At 39.1% G+C, this 23,468-nt stretch overlaps 1 protein-coding gene across 1 annotated transcript in view; it reads left to right on the forward strand.

Annotated features, from left to right (window-relative positions):
- The first annotated feature begins 2,876 nt into the window (after positions 1 to 2,876).
- LOC133610640 (caveolae-associated protein 1-like) overlaps positions 2,877 to 23,468 on the forward strand; it is a 49,119-nt gene continuing 28,527 nt past the window's right edge. Inside the window, exon 1 of the mRNA XM_061967092.1 lies at positions 2,877 to 3,600. Coding sequence (XP_061823076.1) covers positions 3,085 to 3,600 — 516 coding nt within the window. The 5' untranslated portion in view covers positions 2,877 to 3,084. The remainder of the gene's footprint in view (positions 3,601 to 23,468) is intronic.

Raw genomic sequence — 23,468 nt, forward strand, 5'->3', positions numbered from 1 at the left:
GTAACCGTGAACAATTTGCAAACAGTGGAGGTTAAAGGGGAATTATCATGAAAAAACAAAATTTTTTACCTCTTGGTACCTGTTTTTGTCTATTTGGGATCTGCAAAGGTCCCCAAAGTTTGGAATCAAACGATGGAGGCATGGTGGAGATATTTATACTGCGTCATACTTCCTCGAATTGAGCCGTTTGGAATTTGCCCAATTGGTGACGTGTTTCCCAATTGTGACGTCAACGGATATCTCCGTATATGGTAAAGTTTTTCCCAAAGAACTTTGCGCGAGTGCGCCATTGTAGTCCGACGCTGTGTCAATAAGCTTCTTTTTCTCAATCCTCCTGTTGTGGGGCAGACTGGCTCGTACAGGCACATGCATCCTCTGCTGTTGCCCTTTCTGATAGAAAGTAGCATATAGTTCAAACTTCTATCTCTTAGGAGACTTGATAGGGAAGCGCTAAAAACTACAACATGGCTGGCAGGGAGAAGACGCTGTCAAAGTGGAGGCACATAAATAAGACCGCTCCAAAAACTGTGCATCAGACTGTCAGAAAGCAGCTTGAAGATGGTCTGTAAAACATAATCCATGCAACATTTGGACCAAATAACCACATTACAATTTATGTAGACCACAAGAAAGTGTTTTAAATGTAGAAAAAAAAAATTATAATATGACCCCTTTAAATAAATCAATCAATCGAAATAATTTGGAGACCATTAGTCAGCGCAAACGCAGGGCAGGAGATAATAAGCCACAGTCAATATGAAATATTGCTAACAACAATGGTAAAAATCATCATCATAAAACAAAAATAAAATGATATTTCCCCTAGACATTTCTGTGGGGTGTTTGCATGTTTCCTCGAGTTCTACTGGTCCTCCCAGAGTCCAAAGTAAGCACAGTATGTTAGGTCAACTCAATCTTTCTCAAAAAGTGCTGTGACCCCCCCAGGGGGTCACAGCATTGCCGTACTAGAATATGACGAAGCATATGTAGCGCTTGGCTTCACTGGGACTACTGCGGGAAACGAGGAAAGGCTGGTGTGTTGTATTAATGTAATGTTAATAAGGACAAAACGTTATGCAGAGGTGTACTTATAACAACTATATAGGAACATGACACTATGTATAGTAGCGGTGGAGAGTGTGTGTGTGTGTGTGGGGGGGGGCGATTGGGGGGGCGGAGAAAAACTTTTTTCTTCCTGCGGTGGCATAACAAAAAATACTTGAGAAGCACTGGGTTAACTGAATACTAAACTGGCTCTAGGCCCTAAATGTAAAAACTTAAGGCACTTGCACAACTGGCACATACTGCAACTAACTTTCAGGAGATTTAGCTGTGCCATCTGTGTCATTGTGTGAATAACTGCATGAATGAATGAAGGAATGAGTCCAGAACAACACCAAAGTCAGCTGGTGATAAGTGCACAGAGAACAGGAACACAACAATTAGAACATCTGCATGTTTTTGCCCCATCAATAATCAGTCAAGAGTTACATTTTAGTTGTAAGGAACTGATAATACCTTACATTCCTATTGTTAATGCACAGGCTTACCTGGGCTGAAGCAATGATTGGTGTTCATAGTCTTTCTCTCTCATGGTTTTTTTTAGAGATGTCCGATAATATCGGCCTGCGATAAATGCGTTAAAATGTAATATCGGAAATTATCGGTATCGTTTTTTTTTATTATCGGTATCAATACATTCTGCAAGAGATACAGTCCGTAAGCACACATGATTGTGCGTGCTGCTGGTCCACTAATAGTACTAACCTTTAACAGTTAATTTTACTAATTTTCATTAATTACTAGTTTCTATGTAACTGTTTTTATATTGTTTTACTTTCTTTTTTATTCAAGAAAATGTTTTTAATTTATTTATCTTATTTTATCATTTTTTTAAAAAAAGTACCTTATCTTCACCATACCTGGTTGTCCAAATTAGGCATAATAATGTGTTAATTCCACGACTGCATATATCGGTTGATATCGGTATCGGTTGATATCGGTATCGGTAATTAAAGAGTTGGACAGTATCGGAATATCGGATATCGGCAAAAAGCCATTATCGGACATCCCTAGTTTTTTTCCCTACTGCTCTGAGTGGTGCTCGAACCCACATCGCCTGTGTGAGAGACCAGCGTACAACTACTTAGCTAAAAGCGCTGACTGTCTCCTGGATAGCCAGCATTTTACTTGAAGTTGACTGTCTTCTACCACACTCGCATAGAGGTGCACGCCCCCGTCGCAAATATGTAATTATGAACAAAAGTATTTTTAGAATGGGTGATATTTTTGCATTGTTGTGGTTCTGTTACGTAAAATCCATCCAGCCATCAATTTTCTACCGCTTGTCCGAGGTCGCGGGGGGTGCTGCAGCCTATCTCAGCTGCATTCAGGCGGAAGGCAGGGTACACCCTGGACAAGTCGCCACCTCATCACAGGGCCAATACAGGTAGACAGACAACATTTGCACTCACATTCCCACGCAAGGGCCAATTTAGTGTTGCCAATCAACATAAAATCATGATTTTTTTTTTTTCAAACTGTGTTTTCGGACGGGGTATTTGGTGGTGTTGAGGTTGGGGGGGCACACCCCCCTCAGCCCTGACCCCCTCTTAGGCTACTAGGCCTTAAGCATGTGTGTACACATTTCAACTCATCTCCAAGCATGCTGCTGGGACCCAACGACCACAAGGGGTATGTTTGTGAATCACTGAAGGGCTGGACCTCCATAACCTAAGGTGGAGTCTTATTTTCCTGCTGTGAGTGTGTGTGGGAGGGGTAAAGGGAGGGGTTTGATGACAGGAGGAGAGGGAGAGGCGAATGGAAAAAAGGGAGAGTGGCAAGAGAGAGAGAGAAAACTGCTGGTTGTAGCTTGACATAAGGGTTTCTCTGCCTGGTGAGGCATTCACAGCCCAGCGCTCATGTGGTAACATCCAGCTTTGCTTGGCACCACCTTCGAAGTGGCCTGTAGAGATCTGACAGAGAGAGCATTTATCCCTGAGACACGCAAGAGCCTTTACCAGTACAAGAGTAGCAGGTGAGCAAGCAGACAGTAACTAACTTAACACTTTCAACTTCACTGACATGGCAGCAATGGAAGCACTGGAGTGTTCAAGTGCTCAGCTGGAGCCACAATCCCTCACTGAGATCTCAGACGACGAGCTTCACATCCCACCGTCAGAAGATGAAGATGATGGCCTGACCGCAGCAAGAAAAGGTCTGACCAACATGGCCAACGAAGAAGAGGCCGCCAAAGACAACAACGACCATCAGGTCAACGGGGTGGTCGTGCTGTCTTTGCTCGACAAGATCATCGGCGCTGTGGACCAAATCCAGCAGACCCAGAGCGGGCTGGAGGCCCGGCAGCAGGAGATGGAGAACTCGGTGAGCAACATCCAGAGCGAGCTCACCAAGCTGTCCAAGAGCCACAGCACCACATCCAACAGCGTCAATAAGATGATGGAGAAGGTGAACAAGGTGAGCGCCAACGTCAAGACCGTGCGAGCCAACCTGGAGAAGCAAGGGGGACAAATCAAGAGGCTGGAGAATAACGAGGCCGAGCTGCTAAAAAGGCGCAACTTTAAAGTCATGCTCTACCAGGTGGGTGAGAGATGATTTGCATGCATCACTTTGGAAGGTTGGAGTGGATGGGATGAATGTGACATAACAATTTACTGTACTTAAGCCCCTGTGGACTTTAAGGGTGTGGTTAGAGGTTATCTTGCTGGCAAATGTTCAAGTAACAGGCGGTGCTGTCTCGCATCACTGCTGTATCACGAACAATGGAACACTGATACTTTTTGAGAAGTCTGAACTATATTTTACATGAATTTAATTATCCACTTTAACACGTATTTTCTAAATATATATATGTTTAGTTTCTTCCAACATATCTCATGTCAATATAAAGTCACACACCTAAACATAAATACTAATACTACTACTTCCAATAGTAAAAAAAATATATGCAAAAATGTGGAACATGTTTGCAAACCATACACTGGAAAAAAATTACCCTCTTAAAAAGAGTAAAACATTTATTTTTTTTGTAATGAGCAAAAACATCTGCCAATGGAATAAGTAAATCTCGGTAAGGTTTCTTGAAATAATTATGCTTTAACAGCTTAAAAGTGATCTTGAAATTACCAATTAAAACTTGTTATTAGCTATACTTACTCGTATCGGGAAGTTTTGTGTCTTATAACAAACTTGGGATGCTCAAAAGTAGTATGTTTTTCCTCAGAAGATACAGTTTTTATGTCTTACTGAGAAATGACTATTCAGGGGATTGTGACTTGAAATGTTGACTAGAAATTTGAAATATATACTTGGTGAGATTGTAATTTTTTTTCCAGTGTATTATTAGATTGTACCCTCCAAGAGCATAACACAATTAAAAATGATCAAGATTATTAATTGTCCAGTCAAGTTCTTCTACCCCAAAGTTATCCAACCACGCCGTTAGAAGCCTTGCTTTATGGACTGGGGTGCGAGAAGCATAGAAATATATATTAACTTGGTACAATTAAGAATTCAGACCCACTCTCGCCTTGGTTATTTTCTAAATGGCAAATTCTTAAATTGCTCAAACGTTATTAATGTAAAAAAAATGTTAATCGTGTTAAGTTTTTTTTGTTTAAAACATTTCCAGAAATATCAATAGCACCCCAAATCAACGCTTTCTTTTCACCACGATGCATACTTTCATTCTGTTCATATCCACACTGTAGTCAACTTGGATGTGGTTTTGGGTTCCAGCTGTTGCCACACCTCAACCTACTCTACACTTGCTCATACTTGGAATGCACTCCAGGTGCCTTGCAGATATTTCCCCTGCATATCGCACGACGGCTAGATCTGAAGCAGACACACCTTCACATGTGGGACCGCTCACTGGTTTGTTAAAGTCCATACATAATATGTTTTGCAAGGAAACTCGCTTTTCCCTTTTGTCAAACATCGATGGAAAACACCACAACTGTGTTCGAGTTCCTTTTTGATCGTAAAAGAGAAGAAGTGGTAGGCAAATATTGTATTTGAAAAGAAAGAGTTTTTTTTTTTTACTTCAAAGGGAGTTCAGGGGAGACCTGCTTCTTTTTTTAGCCTGTGAGGCAGCAGTGTGATATGTAATGGCTTGCAGCTTTTTGCACAGTGGCGCAAGAACATTCAGAGTTTCCACCCTTAACTCAGACAGCATGTCTTGGGCCGACCGCCCTCTCTGTTTCTTTCATCATCTGTGCTGTTGCTCAAATGAGAGCTCCATTTTAGGAAGTCCAGACTGTGTAAACTCTGACATATTTATCAAATGCACTGGGGTCTCTTAGATTTGTCCAACACAAGATTTGAAAGATGGTGTGGGAGAGAAGGTCTTAAAGGGGAACTGCACTTTTTGGGGGGAGTTTTGTCTATCATTCCCAATTCTTTTGTGAGACAAGCACACACATATTTGTTGTATTTTTATGCTATCTCACTTGCAAATAAACGCTAGCAAAAGTCACCAAACTGAGCCAATGAGGTTCACTCTATTCTGCCTATAAATTGCTCTAAAAAAAACATCTAAAAGCCTCCATCAATGTTTATATACTGTACATGCTTTACGTATATATGTAATGTAGTAACAGCCACATCAATAATAACATGTAGAAATTACATATTTTGGTCATTTTTAGCATATGATTGCGCATGAATTTCATCACAACGTTCGCTATTTCCTTCGACAACAACAACTACTACTACTAATCATTGCAGACTTCATGAGAAACGACGACTACTTTGGTATAAATGATGACCAAGAACCTTATATTTTTTAAGGTTAAGGTAGATGATAAGTAGGTTCAACAAGTAGCAGTATTGCTAAGTGTTGAACACAAAATAAAAACTACAAACATAATGAAACAATCTCTTACTGTACAACGTCTGCTGTCAGTGGGATGCTGACCTATGGGATGTTCATATCTTCCCATATAGATGAAGAAATCATAATCCTCACGCAGCTATAAAAAACAAAAAAACCTCCAGATTTCGCGATCTCCGGGTCAAAGTTGAATGTAAAAGTTGACCAACTTTTCGGTTTCGGTTTTCTACTAATCAAGTTAGAGAGATAATTTTAAAATAACTTTTACTAACTTAGAGGCGGGGCAGCACGGTGGAACAGGGGTTAGTGCATGTGCCTCACAATACGAAGGTCCTGAGTAGTCCTGAGTTCAATCGGGATCTTTCTGTGTGGAGTTTGCATGTTCTCCCCGTGACTGCGTGGGTTCCCTCCGGGTACTCCGGCTTCCTCCCACCTCCAAAGACATGCACCTGGGGATAGGTTGATTGGCCACACTAAATTGGCCCTAGTGTGTGAATGTGAGTGTGAATGTTGTCTGTCTATATGTGTTGGCCCTGTGATGAGGTGGCGACTTGTCCAGGGTGTACCCCGCCTTCCGCCCGAATGCAGCTGAGATAAACTCCAGCACCCCCCGCGACCCCAAAAGGGACAAGCGGTAGAAAATGGATGGATAGAACTTAGAGGCGATGCAGCAGCTCACCCGCTCAATATGTCAATATCTGCATAAGCTCGTTTCCTCTCTCTGATCACAGCGCCGCTAAAAGTAGTTCCTCTGCATTAGCGCTTATATTGCTAATACTTGGTTATTATGCAGGTTACGACCTGTAAATGGAGTATAATTGGCGGTTTTTGGATATATTTTTAGAGGGCTTCATGGGCGCAATAGATTTGTCCATATGTGCATTGTTAGTCACCTCCTTTTTTCCGTATTTTACAAATTAGAAGGCGTAAAAAAAAAAATAAGACGTATGCGTTCTTGTCTTACATAGGGATTGTAAATGATGGGCACAATTTAAAAAAGAACTGCAGATCCCCTTTAAATTAGAGGGTCTTAATTTCACAGTGTCAAATCAAGTGGCCATTCATGCATACAGTGTGACCCCTATTGTATTTTTGCACGTGGCTGCCAACACAACATAACTATTATTTATTATTTCTATTGTTTTTTTTTGTTGCCATGTCAAGATAACCTCTTCACCATATTTTTAACAAACAATATATGTTCCTAATCAGGGAGCAGGGTGTTCATGATTTGTATGATTTTTTTTTATTATTCTGGCTGTTTGAAAATGCTCTAAATTGAAGCATTTAGGTCTTCCATTGTTTCACATACACTATATTGCCAAAAGTATTTGGCCACCAATCCAAATGATGAGAATCAGGTATCCTAATCACTTGGCCCGGCCACAGGTGTATACAATCAAGCACCTAGGCATGGAGACAGTTTCTACAAACATTTGTGAAAGAATGGGCCGTTCTCAGGAGCTCAGTGATTTCCAGCGTGGAACTGTCATAGGATGCCACCTGTTTAACAAATCCAGTCATGAAATTTCCTCTCTCCTAAATATGCCTAAATCTGTTGGCTTTATTATAAGGAAATGGAAGAGTTTGGGAACAAAAACAACTCAGCCACCAAGTGGTAGGCCACATAAGGAGAGGGGTCAGCGGAGGAATTATGGTGTGGGGTTGTTTTTCAGGAGTTGGGCTTGGCCCCTTATTTCCAGTGAAAGGAACTTTGAATGCTCCAGGATACCAAAACATGTTGGACAATTCCATGCTCCCAACCTTGTGGGAACAGTTTGGAGCGGGCCCCTTCCTCTTCCAACATGACTGTGCGCCACTGCACAAAGCAAGGTCCATAAAGACATAGATGACAGAGTCTGATGTAGATGAACTTGACTGGCCTGCACAGAGTCCTGACCTGAACCCGATAGAACACCTTTGGGATGAATTAGAACGGAGACTGAGAGCCAGGCCTTCTCGACCAACATCAGTGTGTGACCTCACCAATGCGCTTTTGGAAGAATGGTGGAAAATTCCTATAAACACACTCTGCAACCTATTGGACAGCCTTCCCAGAAGAGTTGAAGCTGTAATAGCTGCAAAATGTGGACCCACATCATATTGAACCCTATGGGTTAGGAATGGGATGGCACTTTAAGTTCATATGTGAGTCAAGGCTGGTGGCCAAATACTTTTGGCAATATAGTGTATGTCATTTGTATAGATGATAGACAATGTTTGGGCTCAGTATTGACCCCTGTGGTACACCACAAACTATGTTCGTTAAGTAGTTCAAATCCACCTTCCTGATACTATACTGTTCTAATTTGTTGATTGACTAAGACAGGGGTCGGCAACCCAAAATGTTGAAAGAGTCATATTGGACCAAAAATACAAAAAAATTCTGTCTGGAGCCGCAAAAAATTAAAAGCCATATTACATACAGATAGTGTGTTATGGGATATAAATTGAATTAAGAGGACTTAAAGGAAACTAAATGACCTCAAATATACCTACAAATGAGGCATTATGATGCAATATGTACATATAGCTAGCCTAAATAGCATGTTAGCATCGATTAACTTGCAGTCATGCAGTGACCAAATATGTCTGATTAGCACTCCAACAAGTCAATAACATCAACAAAACTCACCTTTCATGCACAACCTTAAAAGTTTGGTGGACAAAATGAGACAGAAAAAGAAGTGGCATAAAACACATCCTAGAAAGTCGGAGAAAGTTATACATGTAAACAAACTACGGTGAGTTCAAGGACCGCCAAAATTAGTAGAACAAAACGGCGCTCACCAAATACTCGAATCAGTGAAGCATGTTTAATATAAACAGTGTGCTTTATAACAATTAGGGAGGTTTGTGTCATGTTTGTCCTCCTACAGAAACCATATTAAAACAAAAAATATTTTTTTTTCTCCTCATCTTTTTCCATTTTTCATATATTTCTGAAAAAGCTCCAGTGAGCCACTAGGGCGGCGCTAAAGAGCCGCATGCGGCTCTAGAGCCGCGGGTTGCCGACCCCTGGACTAAGATATGCAGTATATATACTTCACTGCTATATCTGTGATATGGCATTGGTCATGTCGTTCTGTTTTTTTAATTTATGCTTGGCACTTTTAAAATGAGGTTTTAGGTAATAAAAACAATGACATGCAAACACTATGCAGTTACTGGTGGATCAGTACGGTTGAGGTGGTTGTATATAATACATGCTGTATCCAGATATTGTCAGAGGGAGCAAGCAAATATTGTCTCCCTGTTAGAATGAGTATCCTTCTTCTTCTGGGAGTGATTTGCTTCGTTTAAGTACAATTCCAAGACAATTCCAAGATTTACTCCCTCACATCTGTCTTCAGTTCGCTGCCAGAAAGAACAGTTCAGTGTACTTACTGTACTTGACCCCCCACGCTGTGTGCGATCTACAGAGACACATTTTAATAAATTACATGTGGAATAAAGTCATGCTCATTATCACATTCATAACTAGAATGGGACCCAGGAAAGCAGTAGTAGCAGCAGCACGAACAAACTAATAATATAAAACACAGTTCATACCAAGTCTGCGGGAAGGTATAGTAAAAAAGGAGTAAAGTTGGCTGTAGGTAACAGGACTTGGAGACTGGAGAAGAAAAGCAATCCTAACAATCCTGAGGGCCGTCCAACAATTCGAGGGTTGTCAAGGGATACTGAAGAAACAATCAGGCATCGTTTCCACTGCAACCGCAGTGCTTAAGATAGGCACTAATTGCCAAAAGGCTGCAGCTGTGACTTGTACCACTTTTTGCAGCGAGTTGGGGCATTTGGGGAGGAAGCACAAAGCAGAAAGACAGGGTGGCACCAACTACACAATAAAATACAGGAAGAGACAGTAGAAACTTGTGTGGAAAAAGAAGTGATTTCTAACTGCTCTTCCTAAATTCGTAACAAAGTATTCCAGTTGCAACTATTGTATGCCAAAATTCAGTAATGGAACAAACCTTTCAGTACAAAATGTGCTCTTTTTTCTTGTCCAGATGCAGCACAGTAGATTGGGTTGATGTTCATATTATTGGAGTAAATGAGAAATGGTCTTAATTATCCTTAATTGGGCATAGCAGCAGCGTACCGTGAGGTCATATGGAACCTGCCTGGTCCAGCTCCTACCTCCATTCCGCCCAGGGCTCAAACCTGAGAGTTGATGGCACTTGGCATTGTGGTAAAACCCGGGCTGTCAGCCTGATGTCCAGCACAAGCTCTTAAGGTGTTTGAGAGTGAGGTTTCCAAACTGCCATGGCCACACTGGCTAGCGTGTGTTACATATAGCCTGGGTAGGCCTAATTATAGGTAGGCCTTGCAAAAACAAAGTCCCATTTTGCACTGGAAACCTCCACAGTGTAATTTGTATTTCAAAAGCTACTTTCCCATTGCACAAATTAGACTACTTACTTCCTGCACATGTAATATTCTTGATTATCATACAAGTGTACAAATGATTGTAGGCCTGTTTCAAATGTCAAAATTAATTATAATTGCTTAACGGTAGAAAATTGATGGATGGATGGACCCTTGCTTCCCTGAGCCTAGGAAATGAGTCTTTTCACATAAGACTAAACTGGCCGACTTTGAAGTGTATGTTGCAACGTCCTTTTAACAATAATGAGAACGGGACAAGCGGTAGAAAATGGATGGATGAATGTAGAATATTTTACTTAACAGAGACGTGTGTACTACTTTCCATACATTCCATAAGTTCCATTTCTGTAATACAAAACCACAAAAAGGCAAAGTAAAAGAGATACATTTTTACTGTATATTTTAGATGCTCAGTCGATGTGTATTTTCCATCCACGTTTTGTGTAACTTTTCACTTTTCAAATTCCAATCTGCATTTAGTGCACAATTGTCCCCTTTGTCCTGCATTTCTGCTCAACTCCATTGGGATAATGCCTCCACCTTTCTACCAAATATTTTTGTGCACAAGACCGATTCTGTCCAGTGGAAACTGATGGAAGCTGAGGGAATAAAATTGCTAAACTGTGAAAGTTTGTGTAAAAAGGTTGAGAGTGTGATTCACTGCTTGAGGAGTGCATGGGCGTGTTTTGATGGAGATGAAGAGAGCATATTTAGACAGCTGATTCATTGCTCTGGCAGCCATTGTTCTGTGTGCAAAGCTCCTCTTCATGTGTTCCACTTCTCTCTGTTCTTCCTACTCGACGTCTCCCCCCAGCTGGATAATTCACTCCACATCTTTCTGCCTCGCCCTACCCTACCCTATTTTACCTTGTCCACTATCCCAATCCCTGCATTCCTTCTACTCCCCTCTTGTTAGATTACTCACAGTTTATACGACGCAGGGCAATAGTGAAAGGGGGGCTGAGGGGGACTTGAACCTGCACCAGCGTGCAAGTTTGATACTGTATGTGAAGCAATCGATGTCCCATGCTTCTGTCATCTTGTCACATTTCATTGTCCAGTTTCAACATTAATCTCTAAATTATGTGTTGTTTTCTTCATGTTTATTTATCTTTAAAGACCAGTTTAAAAAACAACAACTTTGCATTTCCCATGGGTAGGAACAGTGTTGGGCGGTAGTTCGCTACATGTAGTGACGCTATGTAGCTTAACTACATTTAAAGTAAAAAAAAAAGTTAAAGTATCAATGATTGTCACACACACACTAGGTGTGGTGAAATTATTCTCTGCATTTGACCCATCACCCTTGATCACCCCCTGGGAGGTGAGGGGAGCAGTGAGCAGCAGCGGTGGCCGCGCCCGGGAATCATTTTTGGTGATTTAACCCCCAATTCCAACCCTTGATGCTGAGTGCCAAGCAGGGAGGTAATGGGTCCCATTTTTATAGTCTTTGGTATAACTCGGCCGGGTTTTGAACTCAAGACCTACCGATTTCAGAGCGGACAATCTAACCACGAGGCCACTGAGTAGCATGGCGGAGGTGTCGCTACTTTTTGAACCATTAGCAATCCCTGTAGCTCAGATGTTTTTGGACCCATGTAACGAGGTAGCTTACATCAGAGCTACAAATTACAAAGAAGAAAAATGAACTGCTATTCCAGTTGGGTCTAACAAAATACGGGGATAGTCCATGATAATTGATTGGTTTGCAAATGATGAGTCAAGATTGGCTGAGGTTGGGGTGAAACATTACAGAATGGCCAATCAGAGGCAAGATAAGGCGGGTCATTGAAAGCAGGAAGCAATATCATAACAGACACCAGCACATGTCACATGATGAGGGAATCAGAGACAGAGGGACGCTTCAAGCTGACAACTCTAAAAAAAAAAGAACCATACTTGAAAATGGCAGAAGTTAAAGTTAAAGTTCCAATGATTGTCACACACATACTAGGTGTGGTGAAATTTGACCCATCCCCATGTTCACCCCCTGGGAGGTGAGGGGAGCAGTGAGCAGCATTTGGTGATTTAACCCCCAATTCCAACCCTTGATGCTGAGTGCCAAGCAGGGAGGCACTGGGTCCCATTTTTTGTAGTCTTTGGTATGACTCGGCCGGAATTTGAACTCACAACCTCCCAGTCTCAGGGCGGACACTGTAACCACAAGGCCACTGAGCCGGTTAGAAGAATTCTCTGTGTAGATTTTTCCTTTAGGAAACCCACACAAATGTGTCTCCTTGGCCATATTTAGACACATTCTGTCATAACGTGGACTGTAAGGGTTTTGTTTTCCCGAGATGCAAGTAAAGTTGGACTGGACATGGCGTGAAGGTAAGGACATCATTTATTTTTAACTCCAAACTACAAAAAGGGTACAAAACTAAAGGCGCACAAAGGCAGAGAACAAACTTGACTAATGAAAACAAATCTAGCACAAAGGCAGAAACTATGAACATGAAACTAAAGTCAATAACTGTGGCATTAATAACAAAAACTTGGCAGAGCAGGAATCTATGTCATGGAACACGTAATCAATGGAGTAACAGGGATAACAGAGTTAATGTCGCCAGGCTGACTTCCTGGCAACAATGGGCTTAAATAATACAGACATGATTGACAACAGGTGCGCGAGTGCATAACGTGAAACAGGTGAAACTAATGGTCGCTATGGTGACAAAACAAACAAGAGTGCACAAAGAGTCCAAAAACCAAACCGAACATAACCAAAACAAAACATTATCACACAGACATGACACATTCATGCGTTTGGTGAAAACAAGGCCAAAACATTTGTGTTTAATTGTGTACTCGATAAGACAACATCCAAACTGTTCTCTTCATCTAAGACGTCCAACACAAATTTAAGAACACACATTCAGGTGAGTTGATTGAATGAAAAGTTTTACTGCACATAACCGTTACCAACTGTTCCCAAACAACACACAAGTCATTGTACTTTTTTTTAATCAAGTTCTAGAAAGCTTGTATTTACTGTAGGCAGAGGAAATAAATAACATTGTAGGGGTGGGCCAAAGAAAAGGCAAACCTAAATAAATAGATACAGTGCGGTGTAGGGACCCCTAGAGGGAGTTGTGGGTTGTCCGCGAGCTAACTGACAGATAGTTAATAGACCCTTTTTGGGTCCATTCTGTTCGATTTGTACACTCCAAGTTACATTCACATTGATATTATACATGTGGGCCCATGGATAGAAATGCCATTAAATGGGGGTTAATAGCTTAATGCATGTCAAACAGGGGGTCCTTGAAATTAAAATGCGTGATGATAATCACTGCTAGAGCCGTGGGGGTTCCGTGGAGCTAATGAAGTGTTGATACTTTTGCCATGTAGCTTGTAGTGTAGCTTGTTATGATTCTCTGGGGATAGCTTCTTCTGTATGCCACATTTATCCAGAGTAACTAGCAACTTATCTCACTACGTTATCCAAGTAGCTTGCCCATCACTGGGTGGGAATATGATATGTGATATTTGGACAGTGGTGTGCCGTCAGGGCCAGCAAGGCCTTCTCTGATCATGATCATAATTAAAGATACAATACTTCTTTTTATTTACTTTCCCTAAATATCTAAAAGTATTCAAATTCTCTTCATGTCATATTATGCTCCTTCCAGTGCTGTTGTTTTTAGTTTTAATTTGTATCCAATCAGAATTCAGCTAGCTTATGTTGCCATGCTGTACCAAATCTGCCAGACGCCTTCAGAATCAACAATGCTGGCGTCCGTGCACTGTAAGCGAACGGACACATACAGTGATAGACAGTTGCAATAGCCAATCAGATCACGAGTTGTTGTCAGTAAGGCCTTCTAGATGGCCTCACGTTGAACGTGACATTTACGCGTCCTGTGATTGGATACTCACCGGGACCGTTAGCGGATGAATTTGAGAACACATAGAGTTGAGAGACAGTTGCGATAGCCAATCAGATCACAAGTTGTTGACAGTAGCTGTTCTGTTACAATTAGAAGTTGTAAACTCTTGTTGTTAAAGTGTGTCATGCTTGTTATTGAATTAACATTGTTACATGTGTATTTGTCGCCATCATGTGGTCAGGGCAGTTAATATATATTTGAGAAGTGTGTACTTTGAATCAAACTTTATTGACCGGAAGTTGCATAAGCCAAGCAAAGAAATGTACGGTATATGTTTTAATTGCTGATGCGTTTAAATTAATTTTTAAATGCGCCAGAAAATAACCAGTTTTGTACACTGTTGATGTGTTTCAATGAGCAGTAGGGTGTAAATGTGTTCCTGTATAGCAGGTGTCACCCACGCGATGCCCGCGGGCACCAGGTAGCCCGTAAGGACCAGATGAGTAGCCTGCTGGCCTGTTCTAAAAATAGCTCAAATAGCAGCACTTACCAGTGAGCTGCCTCTATTTTTTAAATTGTATTTATTTACTAGCAAGCTGGTCTCACTTTGCTCGACATTTTTAATTCTAAGAGAGACAAAACTCAAATAGAATTTGAAAATCCAAGAAAATATTTCAAAGACTTGGTCTTCACTAACTGACAAAGAAACAGATAACAGATTTGGTGTCCAGTTCAAAGTGTGACATGATTTATTTAAAAATTTGAGAATTGACTTTTGTATTTTACATGAGTTATTATTTGTACAAACATGGTGCAAAGTAATTCATGATTTGTTAAAAAATGTTAGTGGCTAGCTAGTTAAAATGGGATATTGTGATTTCACAAGACTGTCTTAGAAGTGATCATTTGAAAATGTTCAATTTGAAAAATGTGCACTTAGAGAAAATATAAAAATAAAGTGTTGCATATTGATATTTATCTGTTTCTATATATATTTATTGTGAGAAATCATTAAGATGATCAGTGTTTCCACAAAGATAAATATAATTAATTATTAATAATAACATAGAGTTAAAGGTAAATTGAGCAAATTGGCTATTTCTGGCAATTTACTTAAGTGTGTATAAAACTGGTAGCCCCTGCGATGAGATGGCGACTTATCCAGGGTGTACCCCGCCTTCCACCCGATTGTAGCTGAGATAGGCTCTAGCGCCCCCCGCAACCCCAAAGGGGTCATCAATTATGATATTTTAAGAAGTAATCATTGAAGTCGGAGATCACTGAAGGCCTAGGTGGGAAATGCACAGCCCGCCACTGAATTTGGAGTACTGGCAACCGGTCCAAGGTGTACCCCACCTAACACCCAAAGTCGGCTACATTAGGCTCCATCCATGACCCAGGTTAACAGTTAAGTAAACAGATTAAATTGTAGATAATGAATGAATGAATGATAGATTAATTTATAGTTTTATTTTGGATTTGTTTTTTATGTTCATATCTCTTGGCCAGCATTTATCGCCAGCTCTCACTATACTGGTTCTTTGCCAACGTGAGGCAGAAGCGTCCAGGAGGGTAAAAACAAAGCAATACTACTACAGTATGAAATACAATATCTATAAACCAACATGTTGAGATTATTTCTCTGAAAAATATTGGAACAAAAATATTTTTTTTCAAATCACTGCTGAATCTGACTGCACACTGTTCCACTTGCCCCAAAATAATGTTGTTTTTTTCCCTTTTATCTATTGACCTTATACAGAGCATTTTGCTTTTCGCAAAGCACACATTCTATCGACAGCCTGCGAGGTATCATCTAAAATATATTACGAGCAACCCTGTGTCCTCTCACACAGGTTGATCCAGGCCCATATATGGTCATCACATAGCCTCAAATGCTGGAGGCTAACTTTACAAGCCAGATTGTGTGAAATGTCAACTAAGATCGGAACTTTTTTTTTTTTTTTTTTTTCTTTATCTGGAGTGTTTCTGTAATGGTTGGGGTGAGAGGATAAAAAACAGAGCAGGGTATCAGAGTTTGGAGACAAAGTAAGAGACAGAGTTGTCTAAAAATAGCGCGTGATTGTGAGAAGGAAAGAGCTTATAGAATGTGTTCTTGTTCCTTCCTTCATGAACATCCGATACATGGGCAAAAAGACTAGTGTTGACATCGATACTACAACATTGGATTGTTTGTATAAAACACTTCCCGAGTCTACTATAAGGTAGTACGATGATAGTATTCAGGTGTCTGTGCAACTTTAGTATTTTAATGTGTGTTGGGTTGCACGATAATTATCAGGCCGCTATGATGAAATTATGACGTCGTACCGACAAATCTAACTACATACAAAAATTGCTCTGATAAATTAGGTGAGATTACCCGTACTGTGCTGTCGGTGGGTGAAGGTGAATAAGCGCGCCTTTTCTCAAAACAGACTCAAAAAACGGCTTATAAAAGTGAAAAATTCACACCAAAGCATATCCAATATATATTATCTAGACTACAAAGAAGTGTGTAAAATGTAGATCAAAATCATCAAAGGTCCCTTTTACTTGCAAGGGGAACTGCACTTTTTTTGGACTGTTGCCTACCGTTCACAATCATTGTTGAAGACATGACGACGGATGTATTTTTTTTTGTACCGGTACATTCTAACTCGAAAATAAACGCAAACTAAACGCTTACAACGGAGCCAAAGGGAGGTCCTCTATTCCGCCCATAAAACCCAATAAATAAAAAAAATCCAAAAAGCGCCAACAATACGCCATTTACATTTTGTGACTTGAATATTAACCGAATATTAGTGACATTGTTATTATAAGCGCTAACTCAGACAAACTATTTATAGCGGCGCCGTGATCACTAGCTTGTGTGGCTAGTGATCAGCTCACCATCATTGGCTGGTGAGCTGCTCTCTTGCCTTGGTGCAAGTGAAAGTTTAATCTAGATCATAAATCATACCTCTCACCTGGATAGTAGAAGGATGAGGTCATAATCCAAAAAGTTGGTACACTTTGGCAGCCAATTTAGAACCGGAAATGCCAAGAAAAACATGAAAAGACGCTTGGTTCCACCCCCCCTTTTCATCGCAAAGATTATGAGTCATTCTTCATCGAAACGTGACTATAGCAAGATCCTATCAGTCGGCATCCTAATGACAGCAGGCATTGTACAGTGAGAGATGTTTTAAAATTGCTTAAAATGATCAAAATACGTACATATTGAATGTTATTATAAATGTACACATTACTACATTACATACATACGGTACTTACATCATGTATTTAAAACCCTAATGGAGGTGTTTGGATGTTTTTTTAAGGGCTTTATAGGCAGAATAGAGCGACTCCAAAAGGCTCTATTGTAAGCAGACTTTTGATCACATGTATTTACTAGTCAGAATGCATAAAAAAACCAAAACCATATGTGTTCTTGCCTTACATAAGGATTGTTAATGACAGGCAAAATTCCAAAAAAAAGTGCAGTTCCCCTTTGATGAAATGCACGTCTTTATTACGTAGACGTAATGCATTTGACTTTGGTTTTTTTGGAGTCTATATGTTTTTTATTTATGCACTGCCTGGCCATACCAGGTCACTACCTAGATTGAACAAATAGGTAAACTCTTTCCTTTGTGCAGTTCAGCTGGCATCAATTTATTTACACTGAACTGATGCAGTGAGTAAAGCTTTTCATTAGTTGGAAGTCGTGTGATCATCATGTTTCATCGTGTGGTTGTGGAAATTGTGTTTAAGTTTCAGCAGCAAGGGTCAAGCATTTGAAAACATCTAAGGAGATTGCTAAAACGATAAAAATCTGTCTAAAAACTGTTAATCATAAAAAAGTAGAAGAGATCCGAAACTACCGCCATCCAAACAAGTTATTGGTTATTGCTCCGGACAAAATGAAATGTTGCAACATTGGTAATAAACCTTAGAAATGAACAGTGACATACCAAAAAAACTTGGTAGTCATGTGTCAATTAGTTTAGCATGTTTGTGTGATATTCTTCCCATGATTTCTCCAGATGAAGCAGAATTGCTTTCACTGTTCCACCGAGGGAACAGACTACGCCACAGTTGTCAAACTCAAGGACCGGGGGCCACATATGGCCCGCAACATCTTTTTATGTGGGCCACGAAATAATATGGAAATAATATGCATCAATAAAGTACTTTATTTTTACTAACTAAATGTATTTGTCTTTTCTATTTTGACAGAAAAATATTTAAGGACTGCGTTAAACTGCGTATCTTTATAAACTTGTATAATATCCAAAAATGCAACAAATATTATATTATCATAATTACCAAACTTTTTTTTTTGTTAGAATAAAAATAAAACACTTAAACATCTGCTTCAAAGCAAGTTATTCATCAAATTGTACAGTGTAAAAATGACAATAGATTTTAAGATAAAATTTACACTGGTTTTTACTTGGAGTTTGCAGATCGATACTGAACTATTGATACCGATCCGATACCAGATCTTTTTGCTCTAATGTCAATCCTCAAATCAAAATATCAATACTTTTGATACTTTAGTTCAGGGGTGTCCAAATTTTTTTCACCAAGGGCCGCATACTGAAAAGTCAAAGTATGCGGGGGCATATTGATATTTTTTCATTTAAAAAAAAAAATGCTAAAAACAGATTCTGTGTCAGCTTTGTATTATCGGTGACTAAATATATTATTATGAATGAATAATTATAACATTTCAGCTTTTTCACATTACATACCGAATTTTTGTTGCTCTTTTGTTCTTACAGTTTTACAATTGTTTCCCCATGTAAGTATAGAATAAAACTCATCATATTAACAACACGATTGTTCAACTGCATAACCGAGTGTGCCAAAAATATTTTTGGCGCAAAAATTCAGTTAAGTTATACATTTAATAGTGTTTATTATGGTTGTTGTAATTTTTAAAATGAATTCATAGGTTAGAGTTATTTTATAACTAAATAAACATTGTTTATATTTTAAGTATATTTTATTTTTATTTTGAGAGCTTCTAATATTTTAGATCAGGGGTGTAAACTTTTTTCACTGAAATGTCAAGTATGGGGGGCATTTTGATATTTTTTTTAATTTAAAAAGAAATGCTAAAAACAGATTTTATATTTCAAAGGATAATTTTGTGTTATAGGTGACTAGCTATATTATTATTATTAGTTTGAAAATGTCAGCTTTTTGTCATTACATTCAACATTTTTGTCATATTTTCTTACATTTTTACTGTGATAAATATGTTATCATTTGAAAATACACAACTTTTAAAATTTTAGCAGACACGGTATATTTGCACAAACTATCGGTATTGGATCAATATCACCGATACCTGCCTGTATTTCACGTGGTATCGGATCAGAAAGAAAATCAATTTATAAAAAAATTATTTTTTTTTTACCGTATAATACTTAAAATTTAAAAAAACTCTACCACTCTTTTCAATGTAAAATTCTGGCAACTGAGATGCTGTTTTTTTTGCCGTGAAATCTACTGTTGTTGTTCGTACGGCGTACCACAACTACTACTGCTAAAAAAAATGTATACCAGAGTATTTTCTACAGTACAAAACTGGCAGCTTATTTGGCAGAATAAAAAAAAACATTTGTAATGTTTTTCCATTTACAGTAATATCTTGTAAATGCGCCGTAGATTTTACAGTAAAAAAACTGACAACTGAGTTGTCAGTGATTTACATAAAAAAAACCGGGGAACTGTTTTTCCATTCAATGTAATATGTCATAAAAACACTGTATTTTAGAGTAAAATTCTGGTAACTGAGTTGCTGTTTTTTTTTTTTAAATCTACAGCTTTTTTTTTTTTTACCATGTATGTAAAATAAATATACTGGTCCATAATAATCAAATCCATAGGCAAATTCATATATCATTCGCTGAGGACAGCCATAACGGCGACGTGGCCCTCAATGAAAACGAGTTTGACAGCCCTGGTCTAGACTATGATTTGGTTGCGTGTTGGATCGAAACAATCAACCCCCTCTTATGCACAAATTATTCTTTCATATCTTGACCTTTCTAACAAGTCAGATGCCGATGACTCATACTCCCAAGATGTGGTTACAGTGAAACATAATCACATTTTGTCCCCTCACATGATTCTATTTTTCATGTATTTTCTGATATTACATTCTCAAAAGGCTTTATATAATACTAACCCAAAAGGAAAAGGGGGGAATAGTGTGTTTTAAGAACTTCGAAGTCAACTTTTGTTTAGTCACCTTAAAGTAAAACAATAGTCTAGCAAGACACTTATTGAAGTACTATAAATAAGTACTAAAGATAATAAAATACACCCAGTTTATAATAATACATGGATGTATATGTCTTGAAATACATTTTATGAGTGTGTGTGTGTGTGTGTGTGTGTGTGTGTGTGTGTGTGTGTGTGTGTGTGTGTGTGTGTGTGTGTGTGTGTATGTGTGTGTGTGTGTGTGTGTGTGTGTGTGCGTGCGTGTACTTTAATTAATATTACTTATATTTATAATATAAATCATATATAATTGTAGACATGTTCAGCTACAAAATATGTCAAATGTGTCTTCTTTTCTGTACGCATTTTTTGTATGGGTTGCTGGGTTCTGTTTTCTGTTTAGTGTTTTTCCTATATTTGCAAGAGCTTTGGTATGTGTTGTTAATTCTTGAAGGTACCGCGTGTGTTAGTCAGTTTTTCCATTTCGCCAGTCTATTAGTTGTTATTACTTCCTCCCTTGTACCTAATTCACCTATGACAAGCCACGTTCTCTGGTTTATTTTGAAGAAATTCATGTTCAGAAGTTCAAAAATAGCAGTCATAATAAAGGGCAACTGATCATAAAAATGACATAAACCATAATACCTTGCCCTTTCAAATATATAACACGGATCACTTTATCATCTCTAGGTCGACCATAATCTGATGACAATTGTATTCAATTAAATGAAAATTGGAATATTGTGACATGTCTCAACCTAACACTATTATGCTTGGTTCAGTCAGGGTTACACAATTGGTGCCATTGTGCAGGCAACTGCATTGCCATAACACTGTATTATTATATATGATCACCTTTAAATATATTTGCATGGTCGCATAAAATGTTTGAATATTCAAGGAACTTTATTGTCGTATCAGCACACATAAGACTCATGAGATGGCATCTAAAATGCTATCCCGTGTGTCTCAAAGCCCCAGATCTAGCCCAATGAAAACTACAAAAACTACGTAAATTGCGTACATAATCATTCAAATGGACAAGGGTGTAAATAGAGTAGGTTATCAATAGCAAAAGTTAAGTGTGTACCTGTAAAACAAATGACAGCTCTCTTTACATATCCAGGTACTATTTGGCTCAGTATCCTCGGAGTATTCAATTGATTGCAGCTGGACTGTTTAGTCAGTCTTGGAAGACAGTTTGCCATTGATTAATTCATGCTAATGAAGACAAACTGAACAGTCCAGTTGTGATCGATTGAATGTCATGAGAGTACTATGACTTGGATGAATAAGAACATCCATAGACAATCGGGTCAGCAGTTTGATGACATAGGAGGAGGAGTCATGATTCTCAGAGCGTGTAGACAGACTGAAAAGAAGGCCAAGGGAATGTTGGCATGAGTTCAAGACAGTAGTTTGTAAAAGAAAAAAGTATAGGAGGTGTATTACGCTACTTACATTCAACAGAATTTGCAGTCACTACGGCCAAACCAAAACATGGCTTCATTTGGTGGGCATGTGGGAAGTATTTATTTGACTAAATATCATCGCCAATTACTCAACCAGCATATTCGTGTTTTTAGTTCATTATATTATTGTTTGTTTTCTAGGAGAATATTGTCTTCTGAACTTCAAAAATCCAACCCCCAATCGACTTAAGGTTTGTGTGTACTAAAACACGTGCAAACTTGACAGTGTACGCAAAGCTGATCTACTAAACTAAGGGATTGCTTCTCTTAAAGGTGGACTGCACATCTGCGGTCCCTTCCAAGGTTTCTCATTGTAATCCCATTGGGTTGACTTTTTTCTTGCCCTGATGTGGGATCTGAACCGAGGATGTCATTGTGGCTTGTGCAGCCCTTTGAGACACTCGTGATTTAGGGCTATATAAATAATCTTTGATTGATTGATTGATTGATTGATGGATGCATGATTTCTAATGTATTATTAACTTTCACCAACTCAAAGAGGCAAAGCAGCTGCTCACCCGCTCAGTATGTCAATAGCTGCATAAGCTAGTTAGCTAACTGTGATTGAATTGAATTGAATTGAAGTATTTATTTAAAACCTGCACAGTACAACAACAATTTTTTTTTAACATTTTGGCAGAGACATTTGCGCAAGGCTTGATAAAGTCGTTGCTAAAAGTAGTTCCTCTGCGTTAACTCTCATAATAACAATGTCGCTAATACTTGGTTAATATACAGGTCACAACATGTTAATGGAGTATTGTTGACGGTTTTTGGATGTGTTTAAGAGGCCTTCATGAACAGAATACCATACTCATATTAGCTGCATTGTTAGCTGTGTAGTATGATCCAAATATAACAAAATAAAATGCATTAAAAAAAAGAAAATATATGCTCTTGTCTCACATAGGGATTGTGAATAATTCAAAACTTTTCCAAAAAGTACAGTTCCCCTTTAAGAGGCTAAATAAAACAAATTCAATTGATGAGTTTGTCCTGCTGTCGTTCTCTTCTGAAGCTGTTTGTTTTTTTCATTTAGGAAACATATTATTATAATATACTGTATCTCCTTTATGAAAAAACGCCTCGCAATATGCATTTTCTTGCATTTGGATCATTCCGGACGCGCTGCTGTGTTGTGAGGGTCCACCGCCTCCCTGCAGAGTGTCAGTTCGCTAAAAATAGTTTCTGTTGTCTGTAGATTGCAATTCTATATTGGAGAAAAGGTGGTACAGATTATAGATGTGTGCTGCTAGTTCAACAACATTGCACACAAGTGCATGAGCACAATTAAGTTAAGTTAAAGTTAAAGTACCAATGATTGTCACACACACACTAGCTGTGGTGAAATTTGTCCTCTGCATTTGACCCATCCCCTTGTTCACCCCCTGGGAGGTGAGGGGAGCAGTGGGCAGAAGCGGTGCCGCGCCCGGGAATCATTTTGGTGATTTAACCCCCAATTCCAACTCTTGGTGCTGAGTGCCAAGCAGGGAGATAATGGCTCCCATTTTTATAGTCTTTGGTATGACTCGGCCGGGGTTTGAACTCACAACCTACCGATCTCAGGGCGGACACTCTAACCACTAGGCCACTGAGTAGGTTAATAATAATAATAAAGAATAATAACACGAATGTGGAAGGAAATGAGTGTATCCATGGCCACAGCAAAAACCTAATTCAAACATGGCGGTCTGCCCCACT

Source organism: Nerophis lumbriciformis, linkage group LG11 (assembly GCF_033978685.3).
Source record: "Nerophis lumbriciformis linkage group LG11, RoL_Nlum_v2.1, whole genome shotgun sequence".
Classification (NCBI taxonomy): domain Eukaryota; kingdom Metazoa; phylum Chordata; class Actinopteri; order Syngnathiformes; family Syngnathidae; genus Nerophis; species Nerophis lumbriciformis.